The 16,605-nt window shown below is 42.6% G+C and overlaps 1 protein-coding gene across 2 annotated transcripts; it reads left to right on the forward strand.

Moving 5' to 3' along the window:
- The first annotated feature begins 4,794 nt into the window (after positions 1–4,794).
- Positions 4,795–6,579, forward strand: LOC112262659 (adenosine receptor A1-like). 2 transcript variants are annotated; one of them, XM_042330776.1, is made up of 3 exons: positions 4,795–4,901; positions 4,974–5,303; positions 5,389–6,579. In XM_042330776.1, the coding sequence occupies exons 2-3, from the start codon at positions 4,975–4,977 to the stop codon at positions 5,975–5,977; spliced, it is 918 nt and encodes a 305-aa protein (XP_042186710.1). In that variant the 5' UTR covers positions 4,795–4,901; position 4,974; the 3' UTR covers positions 5,978–6,579. The 2 variants fall into 2 exon arrangements, with proteins under 2 accessions (XP_042186710.1, XP_024294098.1); XM_024438330.2 differs by having other exon boundaries at positions 4,795–5,303.
- Positions 6,580–16,605: the final 10,026 nt, after the last annotated feature.

The following is a 16,605-nucleotide window of genomic DNA, read 5'->3' on the forward strand; positions in this document are numbered from 1 at the left end:
AGACCTCCATAAGTCTGGTTCATCCTTGGGAGCAATTTCCAAACGCCTGAAGGTACCTCGTTCATCTGTACAAACAATAGTTCGCTAGTATAAACACCATGGGACTACGCAGCCGTCATACCGCTCAGGAAGGAGATGCGAACTGTCTCCTTGAGATTAATGTACTTTGGTGGGAAAAGTGCAAATCAATCCCAGAACAACAGCAAAGGACCTTGCGAAGATGCTGGAGGAAACAGGTACAAAAGTATATATATCCACAGTAAAACGAGTCCTATATCGACATAACCTGAAAGGCCTCTCATCAAGGAATGGCCAACAGCATAACACACTGCATACCACTGCTGGCTTGCTTCTGAAGCTAAGCAGCGTTGTTCCTGGTCAGTTCCTGGATGGGAGACCAGATACCTGCTGGAAGTGGTGTTGGAGGCCCAGTAGGAGGCACTCTTTCCTCTGGTCTAAAAAAAATATCCCAATTCCCCAGGGCAGTGATTGGGGACACTGCCCTGTGTAGGGTGCTGTCTTTCGGCTGCGATGTTAAACAGGTTTCCTGACTCTCTGAGGTCATTAAAGATCCCATGGCACTTATTGTAGGAGTAGGGGTGTTAACCCTGGTGCCCTGGCTGAATTCCCAATCTGGCCCTCAAACCATCATGGTCACCTAATAATCCCCAGTTTACAATTGGCTCATTCATCCCCTGTAACTATACCCCAGGTTGTTGCTGCAAATGAGAATGTGTTCTCAGTCAACTTACCTGATAAAGTAATGGAAAAATAAAAAAGGAGCCACTGCTCTAAAACTGCCATAAAAAAGCCAGACTATGGTTTGCAACTGCACATGGGGACAAAGATTGTACTTTATGGAGAAATATCCTCTGGTCTGATGAAACAAAAATAGAACTGTTTGGCCATAATGACCATTGTTTAAAGACTCCCAATTAGTGTATGTAAACTATGTTTGTAGGAAAAAGGGGGAGGCTTGCAAGCCAAATAACACCATCCCAACCGTGAAGCACGGGGGTGGCAGCATCATGTTGTGGGGGCGCTTTGCTGCAAGAGGGACTGGTGCACTTCACAAAAAAGATGGTCTTATGAGGATGGAAAATTAAGTGGATAAATTAAAGCAACAAATGTGTGGGCAGGACTGAAAAAGTGTGTGCGAGCAAGGAGGCCTACAAACCTCATTTACACCAGCTTTGTAAGGAGGAATGGGACAAAATTCACCCAACTTGTTGTGGGAAGCTTGTGGAAGGCTACCCATCATGTTTTACCCAAGTTAAACAATTTAAAGGCAATGCTACCAAATACTAATTGGGTGTATGTAAACGTCTGATCCACTGGGAATGTGATGAAATAAATAAAAACTGAAATAAATCATTCTCTCTACTATTATTCTGACATTTCACATTCTTAAAATAAAGTGGTGATCCTAATTTACCTAAGACAGGGAATTTTTACCAGGATTAAATGTCAGGAATTGTGAAAAACTGAGTTTAAATGTATTTTCCTAATGTGTATGCACCTGCAGCATCCCTGAAAATTCGGAATAAACGTTTTTAATAAAACAAATATATACAGTTGAAGTCGGAAGGTTTTTCCTTCTCGCGGTTATGCTGGCCGCCCACAGGAAGCGAATGCAATCCGGAATTATGGTGGAGCCCAAGTTTGCCCGAGCATATGATGGCTTTGGTGAGCCTACATGGCTGATGGAGATTTGTTTAAGTCACAACCAGAGAGGAAGAGGGCGAAGCGAGAGCTTTTATCTGTCCAAAATAAGCCCAATGCGTTTCTATGGGCTTATTTTGTAGCCTGCCTTCCTGGCTTTAGGACAAAGACTCCAATTGTTAGGGTGGAGACTCGAGCACCTTGTCATTATATACAGAACTGTTACCATGGAGATTTAGAGAAAATGGACACATGCCACTTCCTATGTCCCCTGTTTTGTTTGGCTAGGGGTTAGGTTTAGGGGTTAAGGTCAGTGGCAATTTTAGCATGTAAATCTTGGTGGGGCAAACCCCCCATTTTTTTTGTTTAATGCATACCAGCAAAACCACTACACAACACAACACTAGACAATACATTAATTGCACTATAACGGTGAGAAATGTTACCCACAAACTGTTAGGGTCTACATAAAGCTGTCCCAATAGCTTTCTTTTCAGCACCATGGAGTGAATCCTTTCCACCTCTACACCTGGCTATCAGCGAAGCAGTCTGGCAGTCTGACAGCAAAACAGTTCATTCAGCCTCATATACTGCCTTTTTAAAAATATAGCTGATGTGGCTGACTTGCTTAAACAATTGTGGTTTCTACTGACAATTGAGATTTACAAACAATGGCATAAGGGGACGACAACGAGCGCATGAGAGGCAATCACTAACTTCGCTTAAGACATTGATGAGTGAGCTAGGACGGACATTGTCAATATAACTATTTTTTCAGCACTTTTGAAATATACAGCGACAGAATTCAGAACATGGGCCGTTCTTACAGTATTCTCCCTATACACCAAGTTAGAACCGTAGGATAAATAAAGGGGGCATATAAGCAGCCAATGAAATCTCTTACAATATTCGATAATTACATTTCTCTAAAACTATAGGCTACATGTGCACCACCAAGTCAGAACAGTAGGCTAAGTTATGAAGGCACATGGGCTACTAACGGCTTACTACACAACATAGACTTAGGTATACTGTAGATAAGAAAGAAATACTATCTCCCTGTTATATTACAGAATTTATGCAGCAGCATAAAATACATTTTTGGACTCACCTTGTTGTACTGTGCTCACTTGAACAGTAAGGTGGCGCAACAGCTCTTCTGAGAACATTTTGTCATCAAACTTTGTCATCAAAGTCTGGCATTCTCTGGATTTATGATGCTTTCATGACAACTGGGAACAAGGAAAAAAACAAGCTCGATTCATGACGTCAGTGATCTTCAGGTCTAGAAAGAGGCCAGAATTCCCAACTTGGTATTCCAAGTTGGATGACCATTCAAAATGTATTTTCCCAGTCTGAGCTAGTTTTATCCCGAGTTGCCAGTTGTCTTGAACTCACTGAAGTCATGCTGGATTGATATCATGGCCAATGTATTCAACCTTTTCTGTCCCATGGTGGGTTGCGAGTGAATGTTTCTCCTTTTAAGCTTAAAAAGAGACCCTTAAACCCAGACTTGGACCACACACCCACTCCACTGACCAGCAGGCTAGTGATTGCTTTGTAAAACTTGCAGTTAGCCACTGATTCCTTCCAAACCACTCATTGTTGAATTTGCGATATCCAACTTGTTGTGTAATGTCTATGTCCAATGGCCGAAGAGCACCGATAAATTTTATCTATAATTTCTCTCCATATGACAAGGGTTGAAAAGGATTTGCCAGTAGATTGTCGACTTGATTCATGATGATGACTGATTGCTAGCTAAGATTTTGAAAGTATGATGTTGACATGATCTGTCCAATCAAAGCTGCAGTTGATATAATGTGATTTGATGTCATTTTATCTGTGGCCAATAACCTTGAGGCTTCTTGGATGGGCACTTCTAATGTAAATCTATGGCTGCACCCAGGGGCTTGAATTTTCGAGCTCTACCTGTCATTTTTGTGGTGACGTAGTGTCCCCATGAGTGACAGAACACTGAGCCAATCACGGAACAACCAGAGAACATTACTAACCCCTAAGCTCCGTATTATCTGCTGGCTGCCCCACAACCATAGAAAGCACAGCTAGACTGAAACACCTACATTTTGGAGCTGCCTTACAAAAGAAAGCAAAAAAGAGACCAGGTTTATATGCAGCTTAATTAATTAAGTCAAATATGTTTTTTACATTGTTTGAAAACAGATATGTGACACATATTAAAACCAAAATATCATGCAAAACAGGAAAAAAAATAGAGGCAAAACCTGCCCTGAATGACGGGTCGCCACTGGTTAAGGTTAAGAGTTAGATTAAAGGGTTAGGGTTAGGGGAAGGGTTAGTTAAAATGCTAAAGTTGTCTGTGATGAGATTCAAACAAGCAACTTTTGGCTTGCTAGACGTTTGGGTTATACGCACAACCCGACCAGCCACCCTCATTTAGTTTTAGCCTTAAGTAACCCTCTGTCTTATGTAACCATACCAAACATAATATATCATAGTAATTTGAGTGTCCCGGATTTACATTTACTATGTTACGTCTAGTCTATGAGACCAGGCGGGATTTTGAAGTAGCATGGTTTTCTAAGTTAAAAGCTAAAATAAAATATTACGGAAGTGAAACTTTTGAAATGAATTGTGGGACAGTGTTAAAAATGGGGATTGAACTTGATTACTGAAACGATGATGATTGAAAACCATGCCTTAAAATACATGTTGAAACTGACCTTTTAGTTGTCTGCCTCTGCCTTTACTGTGCCTACTTATCCCAGACATAACACCTGTCACGTTCCACATTGTGACATGTATACCATTCACAGAAGCAAGTGTATTTTTGAGCATCCTTCCTCTAAAGCTACAGGAAATGTGTACCACACGACCACATCTGAACATATTTCTGCAGCCAACATAAAAAAAAGTCCTGTACCATCTCTCAGATTTGAAGATGGAAACACCTTGCCTCGTATTACCAAATGTTTATGTAAGATAAGGCTTCATCTGAGAGGAACAGAAATGGTTTAGCTGTGGTTGCATTGTAGTTTTTTCAGATTTACAACAAGTCTATTTATGGAATATTGAAACTCTTTAATACACAGTCTCCTCCTACTAGCAGTGTAGGAGAAGTGAGAAACCACAACAACACTTATCACCAACCTATAGCAGGCATGTGGGGGCTGTGACATTTCAATAAACCTTTTCAATGACCAAGTGAACATCCTCAAGCCTAAAGGAACAAGAAACGTGCTGGCAAATCTCCAGAGGTATAGAACAGAGCACACTTATTGTTAAGTACAGTAATTGCCCATATTAAACTTCCATTGGACGGTTAACAGGATGCCTGGAGGAGACGTTTTCTACACAGTGCTGGAGGTGCTGATCGCTGTTGCCTGCTGTCTGGGAAATGTCCTGGTGATCTGGGCAGTGTGGTCGAGCAGCAACCTCCGGCAACCCACCTTCTGTTTTTTGGTCTCTCTGGCTGCAGCTGACTTCCTTGTAGGTTCTGTGGCTGTGCCGCTGGCTGTGCTGGTGGATGGACGGGTGTGCACCTCATTCAATCTATGTCTCTTCATAAGCTGTGTGGTCATCATGTTGACAATGTCTTCGGTCATGTCTCTGCTAGCCATCTCTGTGGACAGATTCCTACGCGTCTTCATCCCTCTCAGGTGAGCGTGCATGCATATACAGTACATACACACAGCTTTAAAAAATGGTTGTCATGTCAGATGAACAGATTCTCTGCTTCAACAGGTACAAGAGGACAGTAACAGAGAGGAGATCTTGGGTGGTGGTGGCAATATGTTGGTTTGTTGCCTTCATGTTGAGCTTCCCACCCATGTTTGGGTGGTACAACCATGACACATTGTCTCACTCAGGGAACTCAACCACCATCATCTGCCATTTCCTGGCTGTGATTCCCATGTCATACCTGGTTTACTTTGCATTCCTCCTCTGCACCCTCACTCCGTTGCTTGTCATGGCTGTCCTATACTGCTACATCTTCGGTAACATCCAGAGGAACATGAGAGAGAAGGTGGGGAGCAGTACCCAGTCCCACACCTACTTCAGGAAGGAGAGGAGCCTGGCCCGATCCCTGACTCTGGTCCTGGTGCTCTTCGCCTTTTGCTGGCTCCCTCTGGACATCATGAACTGTGTTGCCTACTTTGGTAACCCATCAGACATACCCCAACAGGCCTTCTACGTGGGCATCCTCCTCTCCCATGGCAATTCAGCTGTCAACCCGATCATTTATGCCTTCAGGATCCGCAAGATCCAGAAAGCATACCTGAGGATATGGAGGAAGGTCTTTGTGTGTCGAGGTGACAGGCAGGGCTCTTAGAGCAACCACACCACTGAAAAAAATATTAGCAGCAACCCTGACAATGCGACCAGAAATACTGATGCAGATGCTATCAGTGTTGTGAAAATCAGCACAGTTGAAGGTGCAGAATGTTAATAGTGTAGGAAGACAACAAAAATGATTGTCGTTTAGCTTTTTATCTTTGGCAAAGTGCATCAAGACCTAAGAACCTGAATAAAAAGGGAAAACTACTGCCAGGGTGTTACATTTCACATTTGTTGATTAAAACTGAGGGTTAATAAATACACAGAGAAGGTTGCAAAGATGTCAAGTAAGAGGGCTCTTTTTCGGTTTCATTTTACTCATCGATTTCCTGTTTAAAGACTCTCGTTTCTTGAATGTACTGAATTTTAAATGTTTTTTTCTGTATGGTCAAGTTGGCCAGAAATGGAAATAACATGATTTATATGGAAGTTTCCAACTAATATGTAGATGTCTAATCTGAAAATGTAAATGTGAATGTGGATTGGGTATATGAAACAAGGAAATAAAAATTGCAATCTCATTCAATGATTTGTCTGCTTCAGCAATAAATGATAAGAGTGTCTGCTAAATTAGTCAAAAATATAATAAAATCATCTGTAAACCCCATGGGACTAAATGGGACTAAAGCTGTTTTTTTTCATTGGACTGAAGCAGGTTTTTTTCGTTGGACTGAAGCAGGTTTTTTCATTGTGACTAAAGCAGGCTTTTTCGTTCTTTAAAAAGAGAAGAAGCAAAAAAAATTGATGTTAAATTAAAGGGATCATTGTGTCAAAACATAGACCCCTTATTAAGCTATGACGCGAAAACAATAGAATCTTCCACAGAAGTTGTGTGGATGATAATGTAGTAGAGATCGTGCTGCTTCTAGTCTTCTGAAATCCTATTGGTATTACGGTTTCAATGCCATTGTTTTATTGCTGGCTCCCTCAGAACAAAAATACAATATTATATATGTTAACTCACTGTTTTTCACATTTTACCATTGGAACACATTAATCCAGTCTACGACCCTCTTCTCTGTATCGATGTGCATTACAGAAGTCATAATGGGATAGCTAGCACTGTGTACTGTAGCTACAGATCTGTACTAAGTACTAATGGGTTGTTGGAGGCATCCTACAAAGTTTGGTGAGTATGTGGAGAACATTGAACTCAGTTGGTTACCGGTAATGGGATCTCTTCACCACAGCCACATAATCCCCTGAGGAACCTGACCTGGCGAACCTCTGCATGGTAAAATCAAATCAAATTTATTTGTCACATAGACATGGTTAGCAGATATTAATGCGAGTGTAGCGAAATGCTTGTGCCTCTAGTTCCGACAATGCAGTAATAACCAACGAGTAATTTAACCTGACAATTCCAAAACTACTACCTTATACACACAAGTGTAAAGGGATAAAGAATATGTACATAAAGATATATGAATGAGTGATGGTACAGAACGGCATAGGCAAGATACAGTAGATGGTATCGAGTACAGTATATACATATGAGATGAGTAATGTAGGGTATGTAAACAAAGTGGCATAGTTTAAAGTGGCTAGTGATACATGAATTACATAAAGATGCAGTAGATGATATAGAGTACAGTATATACATATACATATGAGATGAGTAATGTAGGGTATGTAAACATTATATTAAGTAGCATTGTTTAAAGTGGCGAGTGATATATTTTACATCAATCCCCATCCATTCCCATTATTAAAGTGGCTGGAGTTGAGTCAGTGTGTTGGCAGCAGCCACTCAATGTTAGTGGTGGCTGTTTAATAGTCTGATGGCCTTGAGATAGAAGCTGTTTTTCAGTCTCTCAGTCCCTGCTTTGATGCACCTGTACTGACCTCACCTTCTGGATGATAGCTGTTGTAACTTTAATGTGTAACAAAGTTAATGTTGAGACTCTAGGGGCAGTATTTCATTTTTGGCTGAAAAAACGTTCCCGTTTTAAACAAGATATTTTGTCATGAAAAGATGCTTGACTATGCATATAATTGACTGCTTTGGAAAGAAAACACTCTGACGTTTCCAAAACTGCAAAGATATTATCTGTGAGTGCCACAGAACTGATGCAACAGGCGAAACCAAGATGAAACTTCAAACAGGAAATGAGCAAAATTTTCGAGGCGCTGTTTTCCATTGTCTCCTTATATGGCTGTGAATGCGCCAGGAACGAGCCTACACTTTCTGCCGTTTCCCCAAGGTGTCTGCAGCATTGTGACGTATTTGTAGGCATATCATTGGAAGATTGGCCATAAGAGACTACATTTACCAGGTGTCCGCCCGGTGTCCTTTGTCGAAATTGGTGCGTAATCTTCAGCTGCAAGCATTCTTCCATGTGATTCAGAGGAGAAAGCAGACTTCCACGAACGATATATCATCGAAGAGATATGTGAAAAACACCTTGAGGATTGATTCTAAACAACGTTTGCCATGTTTCAGTCGATATTATGGAGTTAATTTGGAAAAAAGTTTTGCATTTTGATGACTGAATTTTCGTTTTTTTTTTTTTGGTAGCCAAACGTGATGAACAAAACGGAGCGATTTGTCCTACACAAAGAATCTTTTTGGAAAAACTGAACATTTGCTATCTAACTGAGAGTCTCCTCATTGAAAACATCCGAAGTTCTTCAAAGGTAAATGATTTTACTTGAATGCTTTTCTTGTTTTTGTGAAAATGTTGCCCGCTGAATGCTACGCTAAATGCTACACTAGCTATCAGTACTCTTACACAAATGCTTGTTTTGCTATGGTTGAAAAGCATATTTGGAAAATCTGAGATGACAGTGTTGTTAACAAAAGGCTAAGCTTGAGAGCTAGCATATTTATTTCATTTCATTTGCGATTTTCATGAATAGTTGACGTTGCGTTATGGTAATGGGCTCGAGGCTGTATTTACGATCCCGGATTCCGGGATGGATCCCGGATCCCGGGATGGCTAGTATCAAGATTAAGTTAATTCATTTGTCACGGTGCTGACTTTTGCCCAATGCCTGCAGCAAAAGCCTCTACCCCGTCCTCTGGCTGGGCAGAGTACTTTGGGACTTTAGTTACTTCGGTGTAACAAGGGCCTTGCCGTGCGGCCCTACCAACCCTTCTATTTATTCGTAATGGCCCTTTGCGTGAGTTGGGTTTGTTCCTTCGTTCACGTTGTCACTCCCTTATTTTCCGGTCTAGTATGAGGCCTTGGATATATATACTCCTATTTAAATATTCTTAAGCGTTATTGATTCCTCCTATATTTCCTTACCCTCAAGTTATCTTTACCTATGTATATATCAATACCTAATAACAACTCTTAGTAGTTATTATGCTCGTCAGCTAGTAGTCACTCGGAAACTAGTATTGGTATATGTTTTGACTTTCTTAAAAATATATTATTGTCCACACAATGAAATATTCTTTAGTGCAATCACTTTAACCTATAACCAGGGTCACTTTCTGTTCAGTGAGAGTGTCAAAGGCGTTTGCTCTCCAGATCGTTAATCTGGCCTAGTTGTCAAAGTTTCAAGTTTTTATTAAGTCACTGTTTTTTGTCTTATACACATCATTACAATTCAATGGTTATACAGTTTCTCAATACAACAATAATGCTCAATCAATCCTTAATGCTTTAAGCTATGCCAGATAATATTGCAAAACTTTAAATGCGTTAACACTTCTAACAATATTGACTAAATAGCAAAAATAGTTAAATTACCTTAAATGCTCAGCCCCTTGGTCACTTTCCCGTAATCGGTATTCTCGTAGCTATGACGCTAGATTCCGAATTCCAGTATCTCTATACACTTCCAACTCTGTGTATGGACTCAATATATTGTAACTGGTACTTGGCTATTTTTCCTTGAATTGCTAATCACCTCTGGTATCTGGTGTCAAAAATGCGAACGCCCGCTTTGTCTATGTGATCAAGAGGTGGTTAGACCTCTGTTTTTCGGAGACTCAGTCAGGTTCACAAGATTCAACCAGCTTCTTCAGAGTATGACCCAATAAGTACTTAAGCACAATTATCCGGTTCTCAAAATATTGTTTTACTCTATCAAAAAGCGTATAGTGCAATAGTAAATTTACCTGTGATTATTCTCCATATGAAGTCTGTTTCATATGTTAGTGAGGATCATGCTGTCTTATGATCTCTGTTCTCTTTACATATCTTTTTACAGGGGAAGTTCCCACTGGTGCTGTAGACCTACGTAATCTTAGGCCTGTGTGTTAAACAGAAGCTTCCTATTATTACCCTTTATTGTCATGCACTACTGACTCTCACATTGCTGCTTCCGTGTTACTGTTGGCTGATTCCACTCAATCATACCAGCTGGTTGTTTCTACCACTGGGGGTGGCGTAGGTGGTATATCAAGCGTCAGCTGGGAGAAGTCTATGATAGGTATCTCCTCTGCTTCTCCCTGTTGTCCAGTTTCCACAGGTGCGGTCCATGGTTCCATGAGGTCCCGTGAATGCCCTGTGTTGTTGTCCCCATTGCTTGATGGAGTGGGCAGATTCTTTTCATCTCTTGTCACACATTGAGCTGTATCTAAAGATATTTATTTACAGGTATTTACATATGTATATGTATTGGTTAGTATTGAATTACGCTTTTGACTGCAAGTTCCAGAATGCCTTGCGACAGGAATGAGAGAGATAACGTAGAATCTAAAGTGGTTAAATGCAACGTGAACAAGTATTATTACTAAAAGAAGCTTTCATATCAAACCCGACGTCCCGAGTCATTACTTTGAAGACAGTTAATCTAAACAGGCAGTGGCTGTGTGAACAGGCAGTGGCTCGGGTGGTTGTTGTCCTTGATGATCTTTATGGCCTTCCTGTGACATCGGGTGGTGTAGGTGTCCTGGAGGGCATGTAGTTTGCCCCCGGTGATGCGTTGTGCAGACCTCACTACCCTCTGGAGAGCCTTACGGTTGTGGGCAGAGCAGTTGCCGTACCAGGCGGTGATACAGCCCAACAGGATGCTCTCGATTATGCATCTGTAGAAGTTTGTGAGTGCTTTTGGTGACAAGACAAATTTCTTCCGCCTCCTGAGGTTGAAGAGGCACTGCTGCGCCTTCTTCACGATGCTGTCTGTGTGGGTGGACCAATTCAGTTTGTCCGTGATGTGTACGCCGAGGAACTTAATTTACTACCCTCTCCACTACTGTCCCATCGATGTGGATAGGGGGGCGCTCCCTCTGCTGTTTCCTGAAGTCCACAATCATCTCCTTTGTTTTGTTGACGTTGAGTGTGAGGTTATTTTCCTGACACCACACTCCGAGGGGCCCTCACCTCCTCCCTGTAGGCCGTCTCGTCGTTGTTGGTAATCTGTAGTTTTGTCCGCAAACTTGATGATTGAGTTGGAGGCGTGCATGGCCACGCAGTCGTGGGTGAACAGTGGGTTATTACTGCATTGTCGGAACTAGAAGCACAAGCATTTCGCTACACTCGCATTAACATCTGCTAACCATGTGTATGTGACAAGTAAAATTTGATTTGATTTGAGTACAGGAGAGGGCTCAGAAAGCACCCTTGTGGGGCCCCAGTGTTGAGGATCAGTGGGGTGAAGATGTTGTTACCTACCCTCACCACCTGGGGGCGGCCCGTCAGGAAGTACAGTACCCAGTTGCACAGGACGGGGTCGAGACCCAGGGTTGAGGACGAGTTTGGAGGGTACAATGGCGTTAAATGCTGAGCTGTAGTCGATGAACAGCATTCTCACATAGGTATTCTCTTGTCCAGATGGGTTAGGACAGTGTGCAGTGTGGTTGAGATTGCGTCGTCTGTGGACCTATTTGGGCAGTAAGCAAATTGGAGTGGGTCTAGGGTGTCAGGTAGGGTGGAGGTGATATGGTCCTTGACTAGTCTCTCAAAGCACTTCATGATGACGGAAGTGAGTGCTAGTCGTTTAGCTCAGTTACCTTAGCTTTCTTGGGAACAGGGACAATGGTAACCCTCTTGAAGCATGTGGGAACAGTAGACTGGGATAAGGATTGGTTGAATATGTCTGTAAACACACCAGCCAGCTGGTCTGCGCATGCTCTGAGGACGCGGCACGGGATGCCGTCTGGGCCTGCAGCCTTGCGAGGGTTAACACATTTAAATGTTTTACTCAAGTCGGCTGCAGTGAAGGAGAGCCCGCAGGTTTTGGTTGCGGACCGTGTCAGTGGCACTGTATTGTCCTCAAAGTGGGCAAAAAAGTCATTTAGTCTGTCTGGGAGGAAGTCATCCTGGTCCGTGACTGGGCTGGTTTTCTTTTTGTAATCTGTGATTCACTGTAGACCCTGCCACATACCTCTTGTGTCTGAGCCGTTGAATTGTGACTCTACTTTGTCTCTATACTGACGCTTAGCTTGTTTGATTGCCTTGCGGAGGGAATAGCTACACTGTTTGTATTCGGTCATGTTTCCGGTCACCTTGCCCTGGTTAAAAGCAGTGGTTCGTGCTTTCAGTTTCACGCGAATGCTGCCATCAATCCACGGTTTCTGGTTTGGGAATGTTTTAATCGTTGCTATGGGAACGACATTGTCAATGGACTTTCTAATGAACTCGCTCACCGAATCAGCATAATCGTCAATGTTGTTGTTGGAAGCAATGCGGAACATATCCCAGTCCACGTGATCGAAGCAGTCTTGAAGCGTGGAATCAGATTGGTCGGACCAGCGTTGAACAGACCTGAGCGCGGGAGCTTCTTGTTTTAGTTTCTGCCTGTAGGCAGGGAGCAACAAAATGGAGTCAGACAGATAGGGCTCAACCAGCACGCGAGCACCTGTCCTTTTCCCCTCCTATTAAAATATGAACTCGCAGCTCAGTAGATGTTTTTGGATAGTTAGCATTTTTCACATTTCATGTCAAAATCATGTTAAAGTCCGGAAATTACGGTACTTGTGCAAGTTTCAGAATGATAACTTCCAAAATGAGTGTGCTACATAACATTTATCATGAAGTCACCCAGGTGTCCCACACAAGTAGCCCAAATGTACCCAAGTGGCCAAATTGGTGAAGGTATACATTTTGAAACAAATAACTATATACAAAATACCAAAATGGTATTCTAACACACCCCCCCACAAAAATTGAGAAAAATGTATTTAAAAAAAAGAAAGAAAAAAAAACTATTTGAAAAGAAATATATATATATATATATTTATATATATATTTATATATACATTTACAAAGTAACATGGGTAACTATTTACACACTTTCAATATTTGGAGGACCCTCAGTCCTCTATCAAATCTATTTATATAGCCCCAGCCTAAAACCCCAAACAGCAAGCTATGCAGGTGTAGAAGCACGGTGGCTAGGAAAAACTCCCTAGGAAGAAACCTAGAGGAACCAGGCTATGAGGGGTGGCCAGTCCTCTTCTGGCTGTGCCGGGTGGAGATCACAGTGATTGTAGAGGGTGCAACAGGACAGCACCTCAAGAGTAAAATTTAACAGTTTAGGGTTCCATAGCCGCAGGCAGAACAGTTGAAACTGGAACAGCGGCAAGGCCAGGTGGACTGGGGACAGCAAGGAGTCATCATGTCAGGTAGTCCTGAAGTATGGTCCCGGGGTTCAAGTCCACCGAGAGAAAGAAGGAGAGAAAGAGAGCAGACTTAAATTCACACAAGACACCGGATAAGACAGGAAAAGTACTCCAGATATAACATACTGACCCTAGCCCCCACCCACTTTGCCATATAACCCCACCAACATTGCCAAAACTCTAGACAATATTCTGCTGCTGATGCCAGATGCCATAGCAGTCTCTCTCTGATGTAAAGCAGAGGGTCACTGAGCATGTGCTGCATGTGATGGGAGACTTCATCTTGCAAACAACACAGCAACGCCTCCATGCTGTGCCCTTTTGGCCCTTAGGCACATCCATGCCTGCACAAATATATTTGGGCAGATGAACACTTGTGGCAGGAGCAGAAGGGACAGGGCTTGGTGCAGTGGTGCTGTAGCCAGCAAGCTCCTTGATGAGCTGCTCTCTGAAGGCTTTCTGTGAGAGGAAGGGCTTTCCACAGCTCTTAGCCATTTCCTTGTGTAGGATGAATGCATTCACCACAGCAATGTCGATGAAATGATAGAAGAAGGTCTTGTACCATTTCATTGTCTTGTGGAGAACATTGTAGTAGCCTATTAGCGTGTCCGACAGGTCCACACCTCCCATGCTCTTGTTGTAGTCCTTTACTGCAGTTGGAATGGGGACATTTTTGGTGGTCCATGCCCCGGCACCGTCCTTCACATGTCTGACGACATGATCCCCACTGAAGGACTTGTGGATTGTTGTGCACTTCACCACCTCTCTGGTATCCATCCACTTTACAAAAAGCAGGCCATCTTCACGGATCCATCGCATGTTCCCCCGCTCAGCCCGCTTAGGCATGTCGTTCACCTTCGTCTTCGGGAAAGCCCACCCTGTTGGTACGAATGGTGCCACAAGCCCACACATCCAGCTTCCTTAGGTCTGCAAACAGGGTAGGGCTTGTGTAGAAGTTATCCACAAACAGTTTGTAGCCCTTCCCTAGTAGTTGAAAATCCAATAACTCCATTACAGAGTCATAGCTAAGTCCCTTACCGGTAGAAAAACTGTTCTTCCCCTCATAGACAAAGAAATTGCATGTGTAGGCACATACAGAATCAGCCAACACAAACAGCTTGTAACCCCACTTGGTTGGTTTGTTTCTCATGTATTGTTTGAGGCCAATTCTGGCCTTTGAGGCTACCATCCTCTCATCGATTGACACGTTCTGGGCTGGCTGAAAGTACGTCTTGCAGGCCTCAACAATGCTGTAGTAGAGAGGTTTTATTTTGCACAGTCTATCAAACGTTGCTGTGCCTCTCTTCTTCTCATTCTCTTCATCAACCTTTGGGTCACTGATATGAAGCGCCTGTGAAAAAATCAGAAACCTTTTTCAGGACATAACAGTCATGGGGAAAGGCAGTTGGTAGAGAGATGATGTTTTCCAGTAGTCCCTCAGGCTTTTCAGCTTCACCAGCCCCATGTAGATGACCAGTGAAAGGTAGCAGAAAAGGTCTGACATGGATATGGGCTTCCATGCTATCTTTTTGCCTGCTTGTTTCTTCTCCCCATATTTATTTGTGTTGGACACGAGCGAACCTACAACAGATGGTGTAAAAAACAGTTGGAAAAGCTGAAGGGGGTGTAAGTTGCGGTCGGGTTCACCTGAGGTCCTGGCTTCCTTTTCGGCCTAAATGTTGGTTGAGGTGGCTCCACATCACCTTCTAGGACGGTGTGCCAACGCCCTTCTGTCCCTCTGTTAGCGGGTGGCACACTTCCCCTCTTCCTCTTCTTTGTCAGTGCCTTCACACCTCTAGATGGCCCAGGAGGTGTGGAGCCAGAGACAGCAGGGGTACAGCTGGATGAACCAGCTTCAGAGGGGGATGGACACCTTGGCACTGGGGCCTCCCAGTCGGAGTCAGTGCCACTGTGAAAGAAAATGTTCAGTTAGAATAGTTTCACATATGAGCCCTGTGTCAACAGCTATAATAAACATACATATAGAGTACAGGGAACATAAAGTGCTGTTCCATTTCACTTTGGCAATTGATGTGGGCCTGCCTCAAATAGGGCCTTGGGGTAGACCATGCGTTCTCAAACAGACCCTCATTCACAATGACTAGCTAACGTGTACTTTACCCATTTCATTACATCTTTATATATTGCAAATAAAATGTAAAAACAGCTATAATAAACATGTATATAAAGTACAGGGAACATAAAGTGCTGTTCCACATCAATTGCCAAAGTGAAATGGGCCTACCTCAAATAGGGCCTTGGGGTAGACCGTGCGTTCTCAAACAAACAAACAGACCCTCACTCACAATGACTAGCTAACGTGTACTTTACACATTTCATTACATCTTTATATATTGCAAATAAAATGTAAAAACAGCTATAATAAACATGTATATAAAGTACAGGGAACATAAAGTGCTGTTCCACATCAATTGCCAAAGTGAAATGGGCCTACTTCAAATAGGGCCTTGGGGTAGACCGTGCGTTCTCAAACAAACAAACAGACCCTCACTCACAATGACTAGGAAAGCCTTTGCTGAAATACAATGGCAATAGCTCTTCTTTATATAGTATAATACAATAAACCTTTCTACCACATTAGAATGATTTAGGGCCTGTATTGGCTATGCCAGGTCAACCTAGAGAGGGTAATGAAGAATAGAGTACTACAATCTTATATCCAGAGAGCTGTAGGCTAGAATACGATGGACCAGTCCATTTGTGTGAGGTTAGGTTTTAGAACAAGGGTTAGGTTATAGGGATAGTTCACCAAAATTCCGATATTAGCATTTTTTGTGATTCATGTCCAAATTATCTATAAGTAATTTTATTGAGGAACACAATACATTTGAGATACTTTGGGATGATTTGGACATGAAGCTCAAAAAATTATAATATCGGTACCAAAGTTAGCATTTGGAAACAGTGGCCAGGGGTGTGGTCAGTGTGACCGAATGGTGTGCAATGTTCAATTCAACAGAAATTGTACTGTATTGAACTTCCAGTTGAAAAATGCTGTGATTATGATTGCCCAGAGGGCGATTACCGTATGATGTGCTGCACACGTTCTGCGATTTCAAATGGTTACACCCATATTGGTCAGG

This window comes from Oncorhynchus tshawytscha, linkage group LG02 (genome assembly GCF_018296145.1).
Source record: "Oncorhynchus tshawytscha isolate Ot180627B linkage group LG02, Otsh_v2.0, whole genome shotgun sequence".
Taxonomy (NCBI): domain Eukaryota; kingdom Metazoa; phylum Chordata; class Actinopteri; order Salmoniformes; family Salmonidae; genus Oncorhynchus; species Oncorhynchus tshawytscha.

Bases quoted from the DNA above. Each gene is read 5' to 3' on its own strand.
- LOC112262659 (XM_024438330.2), top strand. From the start codon at position 4,975: ATGCCTGGAGGAGACGTTTTCTACACAGTGCTGGAGGTGCTGATCGCT. The intron at 5,304-5,388 runs GTGAGCGTGCAT...CTGCTTCAACAG, and splicing joins CGCGTCTTCATCCCTCTCAG to GTACAAGAGGACAGTAACAG.